This window comes from Orcinus orca, chromosome 16, assembly GCF_937001465.1.
Source record: "Orcinus orca chromosome 16, mOrcOrc1.1, whole genome shotgun sequence".
Classification (NCBI taxonomy): Eukaryota; Metazoa; Chordata; class Mammalia; order Artiodactyla; family Delphinidae; genus Orcinus; species Orcinus orca.
In genome coordinates this window covers 73,167,964-73,191,013 of record NC_064574.1, presented here as the reverse complement: position 1 = coordinate 73,191,013, position 23,050 = coordinate 73,167,964, and the positions used below count along the sequence as shown (strand labels likewise).

Genomic DNA, 23,050 nt, shown 5'->3' with positions numbered 1-23,050 from the left:
ATATACATGAATATACTAAAAATCATTCAATTGTACAATTTAAATGGATAAATTGTATGATATGAATTATATCTCAATAAAACCGTTTAAACACAACATTGTAAATCAACTATACCCCAAGAAAAATTTTTTTTAATCTGTTTAAAAAATAAACCTTAAGGGGACTTCCCTGGTGGCCCAGTGGGTAAGACTCTGCACTCCCAATGCAGGGGGCCGGGAGGTTCGATCCCTGGTCGGGGAACTAGATCCCGCATGCACTCCACAACTAAGAGTCTGCATGCCACAACTAAAGAGTCCACATGCCACAACTAAAGATCCCGAGTGCAGCAACTAAAGAGCCTGCATGCCGCAACTAAGACCTGGTGCAGCCAAAATAAATTCATTCATTCATTTAAAAAAACAAAAACAAAAAAATAGCTTAAGATGCTCTCTTTGCTGAATCCACCATGAGAATGAAGCCTATTTTCAGCAACCAGACTGTCGACATTCCAGAAAATGTCAACATCACTGTAGAAGGACACACAATTATTGTGAAGGGCCCCAGAGGAATCCTGCAGAGGGACTACATCAGTATAGAACTCAGCCTCCTTGGAAAGAATAGGAAGGGACTCCAGGTTGACAAACAGTGGAGAAGAGAAAGGAACCGGCTCCAGTTCATGCAGTCCCAAGTCCAATACAACACATGATCAAGGGTGTTCCACTAGGCTTCCATTACAAGAGTACGTCTGTGTATGCTCACTTCCCCACCCATGTATTTATTCAGGAGAGCAGGTCTCTTGTTGATACTGGAAATTTCTTAGATGAAAAATCTGCAGGGCTCATATGAGGCCAGGCATTGCTTATTCAGTATCTCAAGCCCAGGAAGTGATTTGCACTGACTTTGCATCAAATTCAGCTGCTTTGATTCAGCAAGCCACACAGTTAAAAATAAGGGTATCAGAACATTTTGGATGTTATCTATGTCTCTGAAAAAGGAACAAATCATCAGGCTGATGAATAAGATCTAAGAGTTGTCTTGCTATGGAAACAAGAAGATACCAAATGATTCCCAGGACCTCTTTGTGATATCTTTAAAATGCAGTGAAACTTATCTATTGGAAAAAAAAAAAATGAGAAGTCTCACACTTGTGCTCTGATCAGCTGAGTGTCCTGTGACTTGCTTGTTATACTCAAGGCTGGAACCCTCACATCTTTTCATGGACATTTTGTGTTGATGCACCTCACCACCAGGGGGAGCTTATTCTATCAATATTATCTTCTGTCCTAGACATTAGAAAGTCTTCTGGACGCAGGGTAATTTGGGGGAAGGAGAGGAGTGAATGTGCCAGCAACAATGGTAAATGTAGGGAATTCCCTGGCGGCCCAGTGGTTAGGACTTGGCGCTTTCACTGCCAGGGCCCGGGTTCAGTCCCTGGTCCGGGAACTAAGATCCTGCAAGCTGTGCCCAAAAAAAAAAAAAAAAAAGTCAATGTATTTTGGGTGTATTTCCTTGAGCAAGTCATTTCATCTCTCCTCTCAATTCAGCCTCAATTTCCTCATCTGTAGCAGAGAAAGAATAACTCCATTTTACAGTCTTTCAGAGCTGTAAGAATCTCTTAGCAGAGTGTCTGCTGGCGGGGGGGCGGGGCGGGGGGCTGCTGATACTACTGTTATCAAGCGGTTGGAGTCCAGTGGACACCCTATAGGCCCAGGTCACCTTTACCCAAGTGATACTCTGAATGCTCTCGCCTATGGCACGAGGCCCACATCACTGTGGTTACGAAAGGAGGGTCAGTTGCCAGAGAGTCACAGTTTGGCTCGGGACAGGCAGCCAGGACTCCAGTTCAGGACCCTGACTACAAATGCAGTGACAGCTGCTTATCCTAGGAGCAAGTCCTGTCCCCATCAGGAAACAAAAGAGCTGGCATGTGAGCCAAGCTTAGAAAAATGACCCAGAGAAGACGAGAAAGAACTATGCCGCCTTCAAGACAAGCCTGGGAAGGTATTTCTGGGGCCAAGGAGCAAGTGTACCAGTAGAAGGGCACCCAGGGATGGGGGAGATGCATAGAAAAGTCACTTAGGACAGACTTACAGTCAAATAGCATCATGACTCCATGCTTCAGACATATAATAAAAACGAATAAAATCTAGTCAAGATAAAATCTAGTCAAGATAAAAATAAGGAAGACCTCTTTGTGAACCAGACACAAGCAGAAGTGGTGAAAGGGGAGAGACACAAGGGCCTGCGCTGGGTCCAGTGAGGGGCTGGTGGCTGGGTGTTTTCCTTCAGCTTCCATGGGGTAGCTGGGAGGAAAAGCACTGGTGTGCACGGCCCCCACGGAGAGTGCTCAGCTGTAGTAAAGGGGAAGATGAACAGAGCCTCCAGCCTAGCAGCAACATCCCTAGGAAACACCTGGGGAAAGTCTCACGTGTGAGCACAAGGTCAGGAGGTACCTGAGGAATGTGTTGATGGAAAGTGAAAAAGGGCAACAACCTAAATCCTCAACAGGAAAACGGGTGAAATCAGTGGTGGTGTATTCACACGATGTAATACTCTCCAGCCATTAAAATGGATGGGCCTGAGCTACATTTGTCAGCACCGCTAGAGCTGGCCAAAGCACGTGTCCGGCATTCTGGAAAGGAAGTGGGCACAGTCATTTCAGATCGTGAGAAGTGTCAGGGGTAGATCAGGGAGAGGTGAGAAGGTGATGGGAGAGGTGCTAACTTCTATCAGGTGTATCTTTTTCTTTTTTTTTTGGCTGTGCTGCCGGCTTGTGGGATCTTAGTTCCCCCGACCAGGGATTGAACCTGCCCCCTCAGCAGTGAAAGTGGGGAGTCCTAATCACTGGACCGCCAGGGAATTCCCTACCAGGTGTATCAGAGAAGAACGTTACATGCCCCTTATTCCTCTGGCTTAGAATTCTCTTTTGCCTTTTTCCTTTCCATTGGGCGGGTATGGCGCTCCCCTGAACTTTCTTTTCTCTAGGTGCTAATGGAAAGCTGGTATTGAGTTTTGAAAATGTTGCAAGAGAAAAGGAATTTCAGGAATTTCCTGTTTCCAAGCAGCAGAGGGTAGACACCATTCCAGGTCATAAAATTGGTTCAAAGACTCTTATCTGAATAAAGTATGGAATTGGGAATAGTTATGAAAGTTCTGCCCAGAACCGAAACTTGTTCTATTTTCTGTTACTAAAAACTGTCCTTGGGAATGACATATTGACATGTGCAATAACATGGAGAATCTCAAAAACATTATACTGAATGAAAGAAACCAGACACAGAAAAGCACCCTGTATCATTCTGTTTATGTGGAGCTCTAGAAAAGCCCAGTCTACTCTATGGTGACACAATGTCGGTCAGTAGTTGCCTGGGGTCAGGGGTGGAGGCAGGACAGACTGGACAGGGTCAGGAGGGAGCTGCCTGGAGTAATGGAACTGTTCTGTATTTTGATAGTGCTGGTAGGCACTCAGGTGTAGACATCTGTCAAGCCTTATCAAACTGTACAGTTAGAATGCGCGTGCACTTCATTATTTGTAAACTATACGTCAAGAGAGTTTGTTTTAAACAATTTAAAAAAAAAGTCCTTGGAAGTATTTCTACAAGGTGGGGGAGGGTCTTTTTAAGACACTCAGACTTATTTTCAGATCTTGTAAAAATAACCTTTAACTTCTAAAATATTTGTTATTCTAGGGAATTCCCTGGCAGTCCAGTGGTTAGGACGCCGTGCTTTCACTGCTGTGGGCCTCAGTTCCATCCCTGGTCGGGGAATTAAGACCCTGCAAGCCACGTGGCACGGCCAAAAATTTTAAAAAAAGAAAACAAATCTGTTATTCTAATTGGTTGTTACACTTGATAATTGTTGTCCTGGTATTGATATTAAAATAGCAATCAATATATCAAGTCACATCCTTGTATTCCTAAAAGATACACACACACACACACACACACACACACACACACTCTCACATTCTAAGGATGAAAACTGGCAGTTCCCTTTTCTCTATATATGTATGAATATGTAATAAAACCCATGACTCTGTCAATCCCTTGTTCAAACATGAGTTTGAACGTCTTTTAGAGGCCGTATAGCAGAATGACCAAGAGCATAAATCTCTAACCAGGTTCAAACTCTACCTCTGCCCTTTACTTAACTTTTCTCGGTCACTGTATTAGTAACATGGGAATAATAATAGTACCTACTTAATGTTGTGAGAAGTGAATGAGTTAATACATGTAAAACACCCAGATAAGTACCTGGCTCTATAGGGTATAAGTCTGGACAGGCTAGTTATGCTGTAATAGCAAACAACCCCACAATCTTAGTTGTTTGAAACAATAAAGGTGTTTTTTATTTTTTTTTACCATTTTATAATTTATTTGATTAGAAATTGCCAGATTCATGATGCACACTTCTCAAATAAAATTAGATTATAATCATTAGCATGATTCTAAACATGCTAATTTATAGATAAAGTAATGCTTAAAGTTAAGACAAATTTGAGACATATCATTGAGAAGAAATAGGAAAGGATTTTGAATTTATAAAAGCACAAGTTCTATCCCGAATTTTGCTACAGGTTTTTCTCTGGTCTTGGCAAGTCACTAGCTCCATTTGTCTTCGTGTTCCCATCTGTAAAATTGTGGTCATGATCCTTGACACTGCCTTTCTTAAAAGAGAATGTTATGAGGATGAATAAGGTAATGCCTTGTGGTAGAAATAATAAAGGTTTATTTCTCACTCATGCCACACATCCATCACAGGTTGGAAGGGAAGCACTGATCACCCTCAGTCCCTCAGGAATTCAGGCTGATGGAAGCTCAATTTGGACACATGCTTCCATGATCGCCAAGGCAGGGAAAAGGGATGTGGCAGCTCAGCGCTGGCTTTTAAATTTCTGCTGTCAAAATCTCATATGGCAAAAACAGCCACATGGTCATACCTAACTTCAAAGGGGCAAAGACCATGTGTCTAGAAAGGCGGAGGACCAGAAAATGTTTGGTGAAAAGCACTAACGACTACCATGGTTAACTTTTTTTTTTTGGCTGCACCTTGTGACATGTGGGATCTTAGTTCCGCCAACCAGTGGAAGTGTGGAGTCCTAAACACTGGACCACCAGCGAAGTCCCAACCACTGGACCACCAGTGAAGTCCCATGGTTAACTATTACAATTGAATTTTAAAGTAGGCAGAAGAGGAGAACGCAATGAGGAGGTGACATTTAAGCCAATGCCTGAATCACAAAAAAGGGGAAACTAGGAGAGCATTGTGTGCAAAGTCCCTAAAGCAGGCATGGGCCTGAAGCATTTGAGGAACAGGAAAATGGCTCAAGTGTTTGCAAAATGGTGAATGAGAGTGAGAGCTGGTAGGGCTGGGTCACACAGGCCCTTGAAGGCCACAGTAAGGAGTCTGAATTTCACTCCAAAGTGTATTGGGAAGCCACTGTTTAACCAGATAACATGGTATAATTTTTATAAAGACCACTCACTCTGCTTGCTCTGGTGGGATGGGCACGTGTGGAGGAAGGGAAATCAGTGAAGAGGCTACAATCCAGGTGAGTGATGCCTGTGGTGTGGACCATACTGGTCTGGGCCAGTATGATGTTGTGTGGAACCCACGGTCCCTGTAGACTATACTGACAGAGGATAAAGAGAGCGTAGGCCTCAGGCTAGACAGTGAATGTCTACCACTGCCCCATGTAATTACGACCTGCTTTTGATCCTGTCTTGTTGCTGAGGATTGAAAAGAACACGTTTACCACATCATTAGCCACATATCAAGTGCCAGAGGCTGTGTTGATATATTCTAGCAAAGAAACAGCTTCTGAGGGGCTTCCCTGGTGGCACAGTGGTTAAGAATCCGCCTGCCAACGCAAAGGTCACTGGTTTGAGCCCTTTGCTCCATGCTTCATCCCCTGTACTCATAATGTGGGGTGTCTTGGGGCTAACGTGTGAATCTGTTCTCCACCCACACTCATTTCTTTGGTGACCTTATCCATTCTCACTGCTGAACAATTCCCAAATTTTCATCTCCAGATCCATATGTTTGTACCAGGCTGCAAAATTAGTGGGGAAGGAAACTGGCCAATGGGCTTTACCCATCAGGATCTGGTCGTCAGGTTCAAATGTTCAGAAACCAAGTTATGTTGCAGAGCAACTAAGCCCCTGTGCCACAACTACTGAGCCTGCGCTCTAGAGCCCGCGTGCCACAACTATTGAAGCTGCTTGCCCTAGAGCCTGCGCAGTGCGACCGCAACTACTGAGCCCATGTGCCGCAACTACTGAAGCCCGCGCGCCTAGAGCCTGTGCTCCGCAACAAGAGAAGCCACCGCAATAAGAAGCCCGCGCACCGCAACGAAGAGTAGCCCCTGCTCTTGGCAACTAGAGAAAGCCTGCGTGCAGCAAAGAAAACCCAACGCAGCCAAAAATTAAAAATTAAAATTTAAAAAAAAGAGGAAAATCAACTTGTACTAACTAAATATATATAGGTTGACTCGCAAATGGAAAATCAATTTATTAATTTATAGAAGCAGATCGACCTTTACTTATTTTTGCCCATTTGCTAGTTTTAAAAGGCTCATTAGTTTGATTCTGATTATAAAAATAATGCATGTTCATGATAGAAATTTTCAAAAAATCAGAAAATACGAAGAACAAAATGAAAATCATCTATAACACCCATAATAACACTTTACAAGTATCTAGATCTGTGTGGATATAATTTTAGCACTATTGGGATCATACTATATATACTTTTGTATCTTACTTTCTCTTATGTTTATATGGTAAACATTTGGGGAAAAGAAAAACTTGTAGGCCTTGTCATTTCTTACAATATATTTATTTTTACCACCCTGGGAACTACTTTTTTTACGGCGTCAAGGTCCATTACCAGAAGGTTGCTTTGGTGAACATGAAATCAGAGCAAAAATTAATAAATTAAAAATAGAGTAATTGTACGAACAATTGCATCCAGGCCAGGTTACCTGTACCATAGACCCCCGCTCCTTGCATCTTTATGTGTGTATCCGCAATGCCAAGAGGGAGCGCCGGGCCCCTGGGTAGGGGTTCGGGGCCCAGGGGACCGCAGGTGGAAGCCCAGGGTCAAGGCTATAAGCCAGGTGGGCCTGCGCGAAAGGCACTAGGCATGTTGAGGCTTCGTCTGAGCTCACCGGTATCCCGCAAGCATAAGCGAGTGGAGGTGTCCCAGGTCGGCCTCCTCGAAGCATCAGTGGTACCCCGGCCGTCTCCCGGTTTTCGCTGCGGCCCGCGGCCCTGGACCAGCCGCCCTGGGCGCGAGCAGCCGAGTATGGGAAGGCGAGGGAGGGCGGGGGAGGGCGGAGGACGGCAGTGACCTCGCGGGCGCAGAGCCTGCGACCTCCGCCCTTCGGGGCCCGGGGTGGATCTCGGGCTCCCCGCGGGCCCTCCCCCGCCGCCGCCCTCCGTCAGGAAGGCGGGCCTGGAACGGCCTTGTGGGCGCGGGCCTCACGGTGTGCCTCCGGGCCGCGCAATCGCTTTCAACGAAGATGGCGCGGGGGCGGGGCACGTGACTTCAGGCTCCACCCCGGCCCCGCCTCCCGCGCTCACGGCACCGGGCGGGGGATGCTGGCAGCTAGCGGCCCGCGGGAACCATGCTCCGGGGGTTGGCGGGCACCTGGGCCGTGCTCGGCGCGCTGCTCTGGGGCTGTGGGCTGGCGCTGCTGCAAGGCGGGATGCTCTACCCCCAGGAGAGCCGATCGCGGGAGCGCAAGGAGCTGGACGGCCTCTGGAGGTTCCGCGCCGACTTCTCCCAGAACCGGCGCCAGGGCTTCGAGCAGCAGTGGTACCGGACGCCGCTGCGGGAGGTGCGGGCTCTGGGGACGGGGACCAGGGCAGGGAAGCTCCTGGAAGCCGGGTCGGGGGTGTGGGGAGCCTTCCCCTGAGCCCTCGGAACTGCAGGCCAGGAGGAGGTTAAAGATGGACGGGCCTGTGGGGGCGTGGGGTCGACCCACCCGGAGAGTGACCGGGAACGAGCAAATGGGCGGGCCCGATGTCGGTGGGGGAGGCGGAGCCGGAACAGTGTCCCGGCACCGACCTGGGGGCGGGTGGCCGCGCAGTGGCAGGAGGGGAGGCTTTGGACGTCTTGGGGCCAGCTCTGCCCTGGCAGGAAGGACCTTGGGTTCCAAGGTTCAGGTAGAGGACGGGGCTTGGCATCCCCCTCTAGGCCTCCCCTCTGACTTGGATCGTGTGGGCTGAGAACAGGAGCAGGGGCAGGCCTGTGTGCCCATCCGACACTCACCTCACTTAGATCCTCTTTTTAAAGTCTTTGCCGCCCAGCCCTCATCAGCGGAGGAAGAAAGGAGCGGGCGGGGGCTGGTGCTCGGCACTTCTTGCGCAACTCAGAGTTTCCTCAGCAAAGCGGCCCGTGCACCCCGGCCAGCCTTCCTCCCTCCCTGGGGCAGTCAGTTGGTCATCTTCCTCTTAGTCAGGGTCTAGATTGACTTTGCAGATCCTTCTTGCCCTAGCCTGGTTGTGGCCATAAGCTCACCCCATTCCATGGAGACCCTGGTGCCTGCTGCCCGCTACCCTGAGAAAGAACTTATGGCCTCACCAGACCTTGGACACAAAGCATCCTAGCAGTTGGTCTCTCAGCAGCAAGTTATCCATCCATTCATCCAATATTTGTTGAGTCCTGACTATGGGGCAGGGCTTGTGCCAGAAGCTGGGCAGACAGCTGTGAGGGACAGGAAATCCCTGCTTCCTTGGAGGTCACGTGTGTCTTCAGGAAGCTCTTCCCCAGGCTGCTTCCAGACTCACTGAGTTCTCTGCCCCACTCCTGCCTTGCCTTCTCCCTGAGGTGTTCAAGGGTGCGGAGGTTCAGGGGATTCCCTGTGGGGCTCAGATTCACCTGGTTCTGCCGGGACGTCCAGAGGTCGTATCTCAGGGGCCCTGGCCCCTAAGATAGTCCCCTGCCATGCTCCACGCTGTCTTCGTAGAGCTGCTCACCTGGCAGCAGAGGCCTTGTTCACTCTTTCATTGCCAGCGCCTAAAACAGCATGTAGGTGTTCACTGTGCACCACTGAGTGAGTGAGTGCGTGCGTGACTGGGTCCGCTTCATGGAGTCGCGAAAATTAACTGAGTCCGTAAAAGACGTTGGTCGGTTGCTGGTGGGGTGGCCTGGAATCCGGGAGGGTCTGGGAGAAGTCATCTCGTCCAGCTTCTTCCTGTAAGTGGGGCTGCTGGGGAGGGCCCCTTAGCTTCCCAGGTGATCTGGACCTGATTCCGGGCCTTGTCTCCTCAGTCGGGCCCCAGCCTGGACATGCCGGTTCCCTCCAGCTTCAACGACGTGGGCCAGGATGGGCGGCTGAGGAGCTTCGTCGGCTGGGTGTGGTATGAACGGGAGGCCGCCCTGCCCCAGCGATGGACCGAGGACCTGGGCACACGAGTGGTGCTGAGGGTCGGCAGCGCCCACTACTACGCCATCGTGGTCAGTGCAGCGAGCGGCAGGCGGAGCGAGTAGGGTGCCTGGCTCCCAGCCGTCACCCGGCAGCCTGCCTCCTGCGGTGCCCGCGGGGTGGGGGGCACACTCATGCCCCGCACTGGGGTTTGTGCCCTGGGTGGGGAGGGTGGCCTCATCTATTCCCCCAGAGCTCCCTCCCTCCACCTCTGAGGCGGGTGGCAGCTGGCAGCCCGTCCCACCCGCTCCCCCCATACTGCACTTCTACGTGAGGAAGCGCCTGAGGTGGCAGGGCGCCCTCCTCATATATCCCTGTGTCTGCAGTGGGTGAATGGGGTCCATGTGGCAGAGCACGAGGGGGGCCATCTCCCCTTCGAGGCTGACATCAGCAGGCTGGTCCAGAGTGGGCCCCTGTCCTCCTGCCGCATCACCATCGCCATCAACAACACGCTCTCCCCCAACACCCTGCCGCCAGGGACCATCCTCTACAAGACGGACACCTCCAAGTGAGCAGCACCTCGCCCCCCTCCCCGCTCTGCCCAGTGGTCTTCCCGTCAGGGGCAGGGTGGCCTTAACAGAGGTGAGGCCCTGGCTCCGGGAGGCCAGGGAGACGTGTGAGCTGAGGTCGAAGGACCCAGGACAAGGCCACTGTCCTCCCATCCTAGGTACCCCAAGGGTTACTTTGTCCAGAACACAAACTTTGACTTCTTCAATTACGCGGGACTGCATCGGACTGTGCTCCTCTACACCACGCCTACCGCCTACATCGATGACATCACCGTCGCCACCGACGTGGACCAAGACACTGGTGAGGCTCCTGGCAGGGTCTGCGTCAGCCAGGCCCCCAGCGGCTTTGTTCCCTGTTTGGAAAGATCCCCTAGGAGAAAGACTGTCCCATCCACCTCAGCAGCTGGAATCCAGCCCGTCCGAGCTGGCAGGGGCAGCGGAAATCACCCATCTGCTCTGACTTCACTTTGGGAGGAAGCGGGGCTTGCCTCAAATCATAGCTCGTGGTGAATAACAGCCCAGGATGCAGGAGAACCCCATGTCCCTTTCCCACTGTGCCGCTCTCACTTTATCTCCCCTCGCTGCAGATTAAGCTCAAAAAATTAACGGCTGTCAGCTAGGGGCTCCTCAGAAAGGTGGCCTCAGGGCACTCTCATCTGTGTGACCCCAGGTCACATCCCTTCCTTTTCTCTCTTGTCTGATCTGTCTTGTCTCCTGCAGGGCTGGTGAATTACCAGATCGTTGTCCAGGGCAGTGAGCACTTCCAGCTGGAAGTGTGTCTTCTGGATGAGGAAGGCACGGTCGTGGCCAAGGGGACCGGGGGCCGGGGCCAGCTGCAGGTGCCCAGTGCCCACCTCTGGTGGCCGTACCTGATGCACGAGCACCCTGCCTACCTGTACTCGTTGGAGGTAATGGTGGTGAGGACTGGGCTGTGGGAGGTCTTTTCCCCCCATCCAGCAGCTCTGGCTTCAGTAGGCATGGTCCTCTGATCTTCCCAGTCACTTGGATTGAAGAGTCCCCAGCCTGCTTTTTTCCAGCCCTTGGTGGGGAGGCCCAGTTTGAAGAGCAGGCCCCAGGGGCAGGGTGGGCAAAAGTTCCTTCTTTTTTAAATTTTTTATTTTTTTACATATTTATTGGAGTATAATTGCTTTACAATGGTGTGTCAGTTTCTGCTTTATAACAAAGTGAATCAGTTATACACATACATACGTCCCCATATCCCCTCCCTCTTGCATCTCCCTCCCTACCCTCCCTATCCCACCCCTCTAGGTGGTCACAAAGCACCGAGCTGATCTCCCTGGGCTATGCGGCTGCTTCCCACTAGCTATCTGTTTTACATTTGGTAGTGTGTATATGTCCATGCCACTCTCTCACTTTGTCACAGCTCACCCTTCCGCCTCCCCGTATCCTCAAGTCCATGCTCTAGTAGGTCTGCATAAAAGTTCCTTCTTGTTCATGGCGGATGCCTGTACTTCCTGCATCTCTCTACCTGCTGTTCCAGAGGTGGGCTGCCGTGGTTTGCAAGGGGCCATCCTGCCGAAGTGCGGGCTGCGTTGTGTTCAGGCCGTCCAGGATGCCTCATGCCCAGTGCTTGGCTTTTGCAGGTGAAGCTGACCGCACAGACGGCTGCTGGGTTTGTGTCTGACTTCTACACCCTGCCCGTGGGGATCCGCACCGTGGCTGTCACACAGAGCCAGTTCCTCATCAACGGGAAGCCTTTCTATTTCCACGGGGTCAACAAGCATGAGGATGCAGACGTGAGTTGGGGCTCCTGAGTCCCTGTGGGGGGCCATTTCTCGCCATCCCTTCCTCCGCGTCCCTTGAAGTGGTTGAGGGCAGCTCAGAGCAGTTAAGCAAACCGCTCAAAACCACTGCCCGATGGGGCCTGTGCTTGGCCTGGATAGTGGGCTAACAGGGTGACTCTGAGGGGCCCAGCTCTAGTAGGAAGGGCATCTTCAACGGGGACAGGGGGCAGGGGCTCACTCTGCTGTGCTGTCCCCTAGATCCGAGGGAAGGGCTTTGACTGGCCGCTGCTGGTGAAGGACTTCAACCTGCTTCGCTGGCTGGGCGCCAATGCCTTCCGCACCAGCCACTACCCCTACGCAGAGGAGGTGATGCAGCTCTGCGACCGCTATGGGATCGTGGTCATCGACGAGAGTCCCGGAGTGGGCATCGTGCTGGCGTGAGTGCCCGCCAGCCGCACAGCCCAGCCCGCCCAGCTTGGCACCCTGTGACCCGCTCCCTTTCCTCCCCCGGCCCCGCAGCCAGAGCTACAGCAACGTGTCTCTGCAGCACCACCTGGAGGTGATGGAGGAGATGGTCCGCAGGGACAAGAATCACCCGTCTGTTGTGATGTGGTCTGTGGCCAACGAGCCCGCTTCCTTCCTGAAACCAGCTGGTTACTACTTTAAGTGAGTGTCCCTGCCTTCCCCGGGTCAGGGGTGAGACCTCAGCCCGCTGGCCCAGCTCAGCCTCGGCTGGTAGCTGCGGGAGAGCTGCAGTGGGCCCTGGGGTGGGCGTGGGCTGTGAGAGGGTCAGCACCTGCTCCCAGCCCAGGTGCATCCATACCTGGTCAGTTCAGGGGACCAAGTACCCACCCACCCAGATTGTGATTTCAACCCAGTGTCTCCTTGACACACCTGAAATGAAATCCAGAGTTAACCTAACCCACTTATACACATAACTTCTAATTAAGAAAGAAAATAAAATAGTGACGTGGCCTAACCGTAGTATAAGGGAGTCATTTGTAAAATAGTCCGTGAGTGCATGGGCCTGACTCCCCGGAAGATGCAGTGAAGGGGTCAGGAGCTTGCATCTAGATGTGGCATCTCCCTGAAAGCACAGCTACAAAAGCTGATGACGGGGGCTGGAAAGCACAGCTGGTGACTCTGATCCCGTGAGCAGCGTTTTCTTCAGTGCTGCCCTCTTCTAAAACACTGAGCCACCCCAGGTAAAGTTGCAACCAAAACCAAGTATAGTCTTCCCTCGATTTTTGTGGTATCTCCGTTCCTGGGAAATTTAGTGCATGTTAAAACCGCACAAAACCGCTTTGTGATGCTTCGGGTTCATCTGTAAAGGGGAATTAAGCTTTATAAAGCCGGCTTACCTAGGCATGTAATTATAAACAGGTTTGAAACGACGTGCATGTTCTAACCGTTCTAAGTTACATTGTTGGACGGGACCAGGCCATCTAAAGTTCATGGTCCGCTCACTGAATGCCAGTAGCTCCCCCCACCCCCCAGGCATTGCTGTGGACAGAAATCCCACTTAGGGGTCATCTCCCCGCCCTGGGCTGGCTCCCCTCGGGGTGTTCCTCGGTTCCTTCTCGTTCTTAACGATCATGCAGTTGTAGTGTAGCCTGGAGAGGGGAATTATTTCACTTCCTGTGGAGGCAGCAGAGGCCATGGAAATACTCCCTGAGGCAGACACTGCCTGCATCCCAGTGTCCCAGATGGAGGCTCTGAGGAGTGGACCCACCCGGGTGAAGCTGAGCTCCGGAAACACAGCCCCAGAGCACGTGGCACAGGGATGTTGAGCCAGGCTGGTGGACGGAATTTTTTCTGTGAACGTGAAAGGATAAGCTTCCAGGAGCAGGTGCCTGAGGTTTCCTGTGAACCTTTCTGGGAGGTGCGGAGAAGAAGAGGCTTGATTTGGGAGCAGTGGGGATGGGGCAGGATGTAAGTAGGCCTGCCTGGGCTGGAGGTGCTCGGCTGGGCTTTGAAGCTCCCCAGGTGACAGACAGGCTGTTTCGGACAGTGGGTTAGGGACTTGCAGGTCGCAGGGCACTGTTCTGGCCTGTGGAAACCAAAGCCTTCGAGTGAGAAGAGTTATAATGGGGGGGGGGGCGTGTGTCAAGGAAAAGAAAACCAGCTGTGAGGAAATAGAAGAGGAAAATAGGCTTAAACAGTGAGTGAGGGTGACCTGCGCTGGGGAGGCTGAGCCCTGACCACAGACCAGCCCCTCTGTTGGGAAGCATCCTCTCGCCACCCCTCCTTGGTTAGCAGGACTCAGTGTAAATGCCGTGTCTTCAGAGAGGCTGTGCTGACGGTCTGGTCTCGGGGATGTGCCGCCTTACGGTCTCATAGAACCCCGTGCTTCCCCTTCATCATTCCCGCCAGCGCTTGTAATTTGTTACATTCGCCCGTGTGGCTTCGCTCCATGGAGCTTCACGGCTGTTTAAGTTTCTAGTGAGTGCCCAGCGCACAGCCTGCCTCCCAGCCCCCAACTTACATGCTAAGTTAACATCCATCCTAATCCACACCCCGTCCTATTTTCAAGAGCTTCGCCAGAGATGCAGAGCCCAGCTTTTGGCAGTGCCCAGCCCAAGGACCTCTGCTCTGTGTCTCCCACCCCTGGAGGATGGCCTCTCCTCTGGGAGGGGTGGGGGACTAGGAACTGGGGAGGGAGGAAGGAGGAAAGAATGATGTCAGGGAACGTGATGCCTAGAAGAACGTGTCTGCTTACCTGAAATACACTGGAAGGCAGGGAGGAGAGCGGTGTCTTGGGGGTCTTTTTGGCTGGGAAGATGAGAAGGAGAGGATGCGGGATGAGAGTCCTCCCTGGACTGACTGACGGTGCTGTGTCTTCTGCCCTCCGTGGACAGGACGCTGATTGCCCACACCAAAGCCTTGGACCCCTCCCGGCCCGTGACCTTTGTGACCAACTCCAACTATGAAGCAGACCTGGGGGTGAGCCTGGGGGTCTCCATGCCACGTCTCCCCTCTGCCTGTCCTCTCATCCTGCCCGGATGCTTGCTGACATGAGCCGCTGGGAGGGACCACAGCAGCCAGTCCACCCATTTCCATGGATGGTCTTTAGGTTAAAGAGGACTGCCCGTTGACTTGCCAGGCAGTGTGGCTTCTTGAATCTAAGGAGGCTGGGCACAGGGAGGTCGAATTCATTCTCAGTTCAGACTCATCAGTTTTTATGCACCTCAGTTTAATTTTATGCCCCTCAGTTTAATAGGCTCAGAAAAGGGTAGAGGTTTAAGGGAGCCTAAAGTCATCATCGTCCCGTTTCTCAAACCTGGCTGATCGTCAGAACCACTAAGGGAAGCTTTCTGAAAGTGTAGATATCTGGATTCTGAGATTCTGATTTAGTAAAGTCCAGGGTGGGAATCTGAGTTTTTAAAAAACTCCTCAGTGATTCCAGTCATCAACCCAGCTTTGGGAACCGGACTAGACTAGACTAGATCCAGACCCTGGGATTGAGAATCAAAGGAACAGGCTCACACAGCCGGCCAGACCCCACGGCCACCCTCGCGGTCCCTGGGCGCAGCAGCCCCTCAGAAGCCGTGTTGAGTTGCACGGAAGCTGTAAAACATGGGAGCGAGAAGATGCTCCTCGCTAGAGAACTGAGGCCGGTACTTAAAAGTGCTCCAGAGAGAGAAATCATGTAAAGGAGAAAGAATGGATGAGAAAACCTTTGCACAAGTATAAATTGTGAGCACTGTCATTTTGACATGGATGGGACAGTTTGTAGCCCTGGTGTTCCTGTGCCATCCCTCGACAACACCCCCTTGAAGGAGTGTGAAGACTGTGGTCAAATACCAGTGTGACACAGGCAGACCTGGACTTTCTCAGAGCCTAAGTGGTGTCCCTTCCCATTCTAGTGGGCAGGGGAGCCTCTGCCGGTCCCCCCAGAAGGTTGCCAGGCTCACCTGGTGGGGTGTTTGAGCCATGGTCATGGTCATGTGCCCACCCAGAGGCACCACTTTCCACTTGGGTCTTTCCGCCACCAGTTCGGAAAGGTGCCGAGGTCACTTGGGAAAGACGGACCACGACAGTCACAGTGCAGACTTTGGAGGTGAGTGTGGGTTCAGGTGAGCTTTGCTGCCCACTGAGCACCACACTGTTCAGATTCGAGGCAGTCCCGCCCCGTCATCTGGGCTACCCTCCTAGGAGGGAATTTTCCAGCCACTTTATGGCCCACAGTACTAGCTCAGGAAGGTGAATCAAGAGCCTTTGTGAGGAGAAAAACTGCCTTTGTCCCTTAGTTGGGAACACTTCTCCAGGGCCAGGGGGACAGCCAGTGACAGGAGCACAACCTAAAGAGGAACACAGTCGGGTTGGGATGGGCCCTGGGCTCCCACTGGGGCCAGCGTGCTGGGCACCCTCCCCTGAGCCCAGCTGCAGCCAGGTCGGGAGCACCAGCCCAGAGTTAAGAGACTTGTTCCATTCAGGTCTTTTCTAACCCCACGTCCTATACGTGTGAGCATCCAACTCATTTCTTTTTTAAAATTAATTTTATTTTTGGCCGTGTTGGGTCTTCGTTGCTGCACACGGGCTTTCTCTAGTTGCGGCGAGCGGGGGCTACTCTTCGTTGCGGTGCGCGGGCTTCCCATCGCAGTGGCTTCTCTTGTTGCGGAGCATGGGCTCTAGGCTCATGGGCTTCAGTGGTTGTGGCACGTGGGCTCAGTAGTTGTGGCTCGTGGGCTCTAGAGCGCAGGCTCAGTAGTTGTGGCACACGGGCTTAGTTACTCGACAGCATGTGGGATCTTCCCAGACCAGGGCTCGAACCAGTGTACCCTGCATTGGCAGGCGGATTCTTAGCCACTGTGCCACCAGGGAAGTCCCCTAACTCATTTCTGTGTCCCCTTCTTACCTCCTGTGCCAGAAGTGCCGCCCCCCCGCCCAAGTGTAAGTCCGACGCTATCCTACACTCTCCTGGTTCGTGAACACGTTTTAACACTCTTCCAGGTGCCTTATGTGGACGTCATCTGTGTGAACAGTTACTACTCCTGGTATCATGACTACGGGCACATGGAAGTGATTCAGCTGCAGCTGGCAACCCAGTTTGAGAGCTGGTATAAGACCTACCAGAAGCCAATTATTCAGAGCGAGTACGGAGCAGAAACCATCACAGGGTTTCACGAGGTAAGTAGTGTAGACATTTGAGTTATTTTTTCACTATCTTGGACAGTGATGTCATTCACTGCCCCAGGCTAGAAAGGTGCCTCCTTCCCGGTCCCTCACTTGTCCTGATGACCTCCTATAGCTCACCAGGCTCACCTTAACCTACCCCTCCACATGGCTGCCCTGGACTCAGCCTCTGCCTCACTTGAGTGGTCCTCAGACAGCCTCCCACTAGCTGGCCAAATGGTCTTTGGAACAAATCCAAACCTTGGGAGTCCCGTCACTGGCTTCTCCTGGCCCACAGGACGAAGCCCTAATCTGTGGTCAGGGCTGTCAGCATCCTTTGCCCTGTGCCATCTCCAAGGTCTTCATCCTCCTCTGCCTTCAGTCCTGGACCCTGGCCTGTTTTCACTGTGCTCACTGGCTTCTGCTCTGGCTTGGCCTGTTCCTTCTACCTAGAATGCCCTTCTTAGCACCATAATCATCAACTAATGGATTCTGTTTTTTTTTTTTAAGGGATTATTTATTTATTTGTGTATTTATGTATGTATGTATTTATTTATTTTTGGCTGCATTGGGTCTTCGTTGCGCCGCGGGCTTTCTCTAGTTGTGGCAAGCAGGGGCTATTCTGTTGCAGTGCACGGGCTTCTCGTTGTGATGGCTTCTCTTGTTGTGGGGCACGGGCTCTAGGCACGCAGGCTCAGTAGTTGTGGCGTGTGGGCTCAATAGTTGTGGCTTGCGGGCTCTAGAGCACAGGCTCAGTAGTTTTGGCGCACGGGCTCAGTTGCTCCGCAGCATGTGGGATCTTCCCGGACCAGGGCTCGAACCCGTGTCTCCTGCATTGGCAGGCAGATTCCTAACCACTGCACCACCAGGGAAGCCCAACTAATGGATTCTTACTCAGCATTCGAGCCTCAGCTTAGGTGGCCCCTCTTTGGTGAGGTTTACTCCACCTGCCCGGGCAGAGGAAACTCTTCCCCCTGCTCCGTCTCTGTCTCAGCATTTCTCACTGTGCACTGTCATGATCTCTTTGGCTCTCTCCTTGACCAGACCGAGGGCTCCAGGAGGGAGACTAAATCCTATTTGTCGTTGCTTCCCAAGCACTCAGCAGGGTCCGGCACACAGCAGGTGCTAAATGATACTTGTTAAGAGAAATGAGTGAGATCTTGGAGCAAGATTTTGGTTTTTTGGGGAGTTTTTTTTTTTGGCTGTGTTGCACGGCATGCAGAATCTTAGTTCCTCGACCAGGGATTGAACCCACACCCCCTGCATTGGAAGCGTGGAGTCTTAACCACTGGACCACCAGGGAAGTTGTTGGAGCAAGGTTTAATCACCAGCTTTTTCTCCTTGTTTTGTCCATTTCCTCACCAAAGACAGGCTGTTTTGTGGGGATTGTTTTCATGTGGATTCTTGAACCCCAGCCAGCCGACACCTGTCACAACGGCTGGGGTTCCTTGTTGACACATTTCTTCATTTGCTGATCCTCAGTAGGTTGAACAGTAACCCAAATGGACTCCCTTATTCTGTTCACACCCTTAAATTCATCTTGCCTACACAGAGTGCCACTTGGACAGACTAATGTAGGGGGAAGTATCTTATGAAGACAAAGTACATACATTTGTCCTCCCTCTTTGAAAAGGTGACCAACTCTGAATTTTTAACAAATTCTGAAAAGGACTTCCCTGGTGGTCCAGTGGTTAAGACTTCCCCTTCCAATGTAGGGGGTGTGGGTTCGATCCCTGGTCCGGGAGCTAAGATCCCACATGCCTCCCGGCCAAGAAACCAAAACATAAAACAGAAGCAATATTGTAACAAATTCAATAAAGATTTTTTTTAAAAAAAGGAAATTCTGAAAGAGTCTGGGTCAGCACTCTCTGAACGTGCCTTTGTGGTGATGGAAATGTTCTAGACCTGCACCGTCCAGAACGGGAGCCACTGCCACGTGTGACTTTTGAGGACTTGGAACGTGACTAGCGTGATTGATGTAGTTTAAAGTAGTTTTATATTTAAATAACCTCTTGTGGCTAGCGTTAGACAAGGCAGGGTCATTTCCATTAAAACACAGAAGGAACTCGACATCTTGCCCTGCCCTCAAATTCTGCTTTGGAACTGCAACAAAACAGGGCTCAGTGGCACAGTCGTATCTTCGGTGTATATTAGCTTTCACTGTTGTCGTTCTGTATCTTTTTTTTTTTGGCTGTGCCGCGAGGCATACAGTATCTTAGTTCCCCGACCAGGGATCGAACCTGTGCCCCCTGCAGTGGTGCAGTGGAAGCACAGCATCTTAACCACTGGACTGCCAGGGAAGTCCCTGTAATAGCATTTTTTTCCTATAATAGCATTTATATTTATTTATTTATTTATTTTGGCTGTGCCAGGTCCTAGTTGTGGCACTCGGGATCCTCGCTGCGGCACACAGGATCTTTAGTTGTGGCATACGGGATCTAGTTCCCTGACCCTATCTTTCTAGTTTGTCACTTTGTCTCCAATGCCTGCCATATAAGCAGATACTAAATAATTATTTGTTGAATGGATGAATGGGCTAAACAGCAGCTACTTACCCAGAAGAGATACAGAAGAATCTGAGGCGAGTTAAATCTGAGTCACTCTAGTTCTCAAGTTATGCACTGGCAGCTACTTCAAACTTGGGTTTTAAACTTATTATCCAGAGACATACTTTTTCTCCTAGTGTAGTTCAGCTTTAAGACTGCACTGGGGAATAGAGATGTTAAAGATAAAGCAAATATTAAATTCTGTTTATGGGAATTCCCTGGTGGTCCAGTGGTTAGGACTTGGCACTTTCACTGCCGAGGGCCCCAGTTCAATCCCTGGTCAGGGAACTAAGATCCTGCGTGCCACGCAGTGTGGCCAAAAAAACCCAGTTACTAATTAAGGTGTTTTTTTTTTTTTTTTTTTTTACCCTGGGCTATGTCATACCCTGGCTGTGTCCCTACACCAGCAGCAGCAAGTCCTGCAGTCACTATAGCCCACCGTGAGGACAGATATTTTGGTCATCACGTGGATCTTTATTTTTATCTAACATTTACAGTCCTGCTTGTTCTGAGTCCTAAATTCTCTTTGCCTTGACTTCCAGGACCCACCTCTGATGTTCAGTGAAGAGTACCAGAAAGGCCTGCTTGAGCAGTATCACGTGGTTCTGGATCAAAAACGAAAAGAATATGTGGTTGGAGAGCTCATCTGGAATTTTGCTGATTTTATGACTGACCAGTGTAAGTGGCAGTTCGGTGCATGGAATGTACCGCTTCTCCTTTTTTCAGGTTGGCATTTTAGTTCAGGACGTTTGGTTGTAAGAACCCTGGAAACAAGAAGGGGGAAAGCTGATGTAATCAATGCAGGCTACATAGAGGATTCCCTAGGAGAAGTAAGTTGCTTTTAGCAAGCAGCCATCACCTGCTGGCTGCCTAAATCATTTTAAGGTAAACAGCAAATGGGAGAGGCTACCGTCTGAAGGCAGAGGTGGCTAGCTTACCTCTGTGTTTCACCACAGTATGAGGAAAAAGTGGACCTCGTACTGGATTTATTTGTGGGATATACTCATTATTCCAGAATAAGGTACAAAGCCCGAGGAACTTCAGATATTTCAGTCTGTTTTATATTTTTCACTTATAAAAGGCAAGTTTGCCAAATACAGGTTAAGTGTCAAAAGGTTTTGAGTGTGGGAGTGTTTAAAAGCCTTCAAGGTGAATACGACCTGTACTTTCTCACGTGGGGATAATGAGGGCTACTTCACAGAAGTTCCAAATGAGTTTCCCATTTCTTTCTACCCCTCTAGGTAACTAGCTTCTTGATATACCATAAACTTAGGATAGCAATCTGGGGAGGAAGGGAAGGATTTGGTAGTAGTGGGAATTACATTACATTACTTACGGGGAAAGACAGGTTTTTAGAAGGTTAAAGTTTTGTTTTGTTTTGATATATTTTTATTTATTTATTTGGTTGCACCGGGTCTCAGTTGTGGCAGGCAGGCTCCTTTGTTGCAGCTCGCTGGCTCCTTAGTTGTGGCATGCGAACTCTTAGTTGCAGCATGCATGTGGGATCTAGTTCCCTGACCCGGCATCAAACCCGGGCCCCCTGCATTGGGAGCACGGAGTCTTAACCACTGTGCCACGAGGGAAGTCCCTAGAAGATTAAGGTTTAATTAAAAATCCGAATGGGAGAGGTGAAGAAAAAAAGAGACAGCATGAGCCTCCACTCTGCTTTTGGCAAACGAGATTAACAGCTCCCGGAAATAAGCTTGGATGGAAGTCTAGTTTTGTGACGAGGTGCACTGCTTCGCGTAGTAAGGAATTAGCTGTGTGACCTTGTACAAGGTACCTACCTTTTCACAAGCCTGTAAAGTGGGGCTAACGCCTACCACCTTGCAGGTTGACACAGGGATTCCATTTGACGAAGCGCTTGGCACAGTGCCTGGCGTTTGCTTTTCGTGGAAGAAATTATTGTTGTCTTGAGCTTTTCAGTGGGAAAGACCTGCTTTCCATTTAACAGAAGCGGTGGTTTCTCTAGGAGATGGAGGGGTTCGCTGGGAGTGTAGCTGCTCCTTTCCCAGCTCCAGCTCTGGCGGACTTGCCACCAGGGGTGGGGACCCAGCTGAAAGTCTGCCCAGCGGGACTTTAAAATCTACGAGTAGCTCCCTCTTAGGCGCCTGTGACTGGTCAAGTCTCTGGCTCCCACTAGCACAGTTGTCTCCTCAGAGAGGCACAAGCCTTTCCAAGGGGAGCTCTGTCTCAGCCCTGCTCCAGTTACCAGGCAGGTGGGTACCCATAATGTCTTAAACCTTATTTTGCAAGTAAAAGATAAATAATTTTGGATTATTTCCCTAACAGAAGAAAAATTAACACACCAGAGAGCTAAGTGTTTTTGGGGAGCAGTGATTTTTAAATCTTTAACCCGTTAAGGAGCCACTTCATCAGATACCACTTCAGACCAAGCATCTCTAAACCATGAGGACCTCTCTGTTTAGTGCCCAGCTTGGCTCCAGGCTGGTTGTGATTTGGCCCATCAGAAGTCATCTGAAATACCTTTTGCCTTGTTTTTAGCACCACAGAGGCCGATAGGGAATAGAAAAGGGATCTTCACTCGTCAGAGACAACCGAAAAGTGCAGCATTCCTGTTGCGAGAGAGGTACTGGAAACTTGCCAATGAAACCAAGTGCCACCGGTCAGCTGTGAAGTCACAGTGCGTGGGAAACAGCCCGTTTACTTTTTAAGCAAGAACTACCTCTCTGCTGACAAGGGCTCTGTCAGCCCCTCCTTCCCAAGTAGGGGGCGACTTCCACAGGACACAGAGCAAGCGCTTCCTGGACTGTGCATGGCAGACCGGGAAGTTTTCTGGTCTGGATTTTGTGGTCATTTGCTAGAAGGGAACATTAGAGGTGAAAATAAAGGCTTTTGTAGTATGAGAGTAAAGAGTTGGCTTAAAAGCAACCATCCATAAATTCAATGACCTGTACTGCTGCAGCATCGGAAATGGTTCTTCTGTGTCAGGCTGTTTTCATGGCCTTAACCGAGTACGGAGTCTTGAGAAACCTCTGCTTCAGCACTCGCCACAGTCAGAGTCGCTGGTTACAGACTGTGTGCTGCCACAGGAACAGCCCTGCCGCTTTAGGGCCACCTGTGCTCAGATGCCACCTGTGCTTTAGGCCGGCCTTGACTTGAGTAGGTGACAGTAAAAGACAAGTGCTAGTAACTCCACAGATAAGCCGAAGTCCCAGCACATTCACAGAAAGTAGTATCACGCTGGAATAATGCACAAGGTCGACGTACCAGTTTCCAGAGTTAAGCTGACACGTAAGCATAAGAAAGGTAAGAGTTGAGGAATGTCAGAATTGGAAGGGAGCTGAGAGGTTACCAGTTCTTCTGGGACATTCTTCCAACCTCAGCCATAGTTTTTTCTGGACTGAGAGGGATAGATGGGCGTAGAAGCCCACTGGGCCATCACAGCTGACTCCAGTGAATGTGATGAGGCCTCTTTAAACGGGCTGGGCCTGCAGACAAGTAGGACAGGCTTTTGTACCTCTGGGTGACACCACCCGCTCTGCTTCTGAGGATGGTCTTTCCTTATGGAATCTTTCCTCCTCCTCCTCCTCTTCCACAGGCTCCATTAAGGCAAGTAAGGCACATTGTAAGAGTTCAGTGTTCATCTATCTTGGTTTAAAGCTGAAAGCTTTGGAAAAATACTGTCCAATCAAATAGAAGACCATGAAACAATACAATTCTTAATACAGAGCTTGATCCACTTCACTTGCGGGGGATTTCAC

The 23,050-nt window shown here is 50.6% G+C and overlaps 1 protein-coding gene and 1 pseudogene across 3 annotated transcripts; both read left to right on the top strand.

Moving 5' to 3' along the window:
* Window positions 1-404: 404 nt before the first annotated feature.
* On the top strand, window positions 405-1,000 carry LOC101271595 (60S ribosomal protein L9-like; annotated as a pseudogene).
* A 6,538-nt stretch (window positions 1,001-7,538) lies between these two features.
* Window positions 7,539-22,248, top strand: GUSB (glucuronidase beta). 3 transcript variants are annotated; one of them, XM_004268747.3, is made up of 12 exons: window positions 7,539-7,820; window positions 9,257-9,442; window positions 9,737-9,918; window positions 10,078-10,220; window positions 10,640-10,827; window positions 11,524-11,676; window positions 11,923-12,101; window positions 12,184-12,330; window positions 14,523-14,607; window positions 16,618-16,794; window positions 19,868-20,003; window positions 21,831-22,248. In XM_004268747.3, exons 1-12 carry the CDS (start codon window positions 7,608-7,610, stop codon window positions 21,998-22,000), a joined length of 1,959 nt encoding a protein of 652 aa, XP_004268795.1. In that variant the 5' UTR covers window positions 7,539-7,607; the 3' UTR covers window positions 22,001-22,248. The 3 variants fall into 3 exon arrangements, with proteins under 3 accessions (XP_004268795.1, XP_033282149.1, XP_012388206.1); XM_033426258.2 differs by having other exon boundaries at window positions 7,558-7,820; window positions 19,868-20,051; XM_012532752.3 differs by lacking the exons at window positions 7,539-7,820; window positions 9,737-9,918; window positions 10,078-10,220 and having other exon boundaries at window positions 9,376-9,442.
* Window positions 22,249-23,050: the final 802 nt, after the last annotated feature.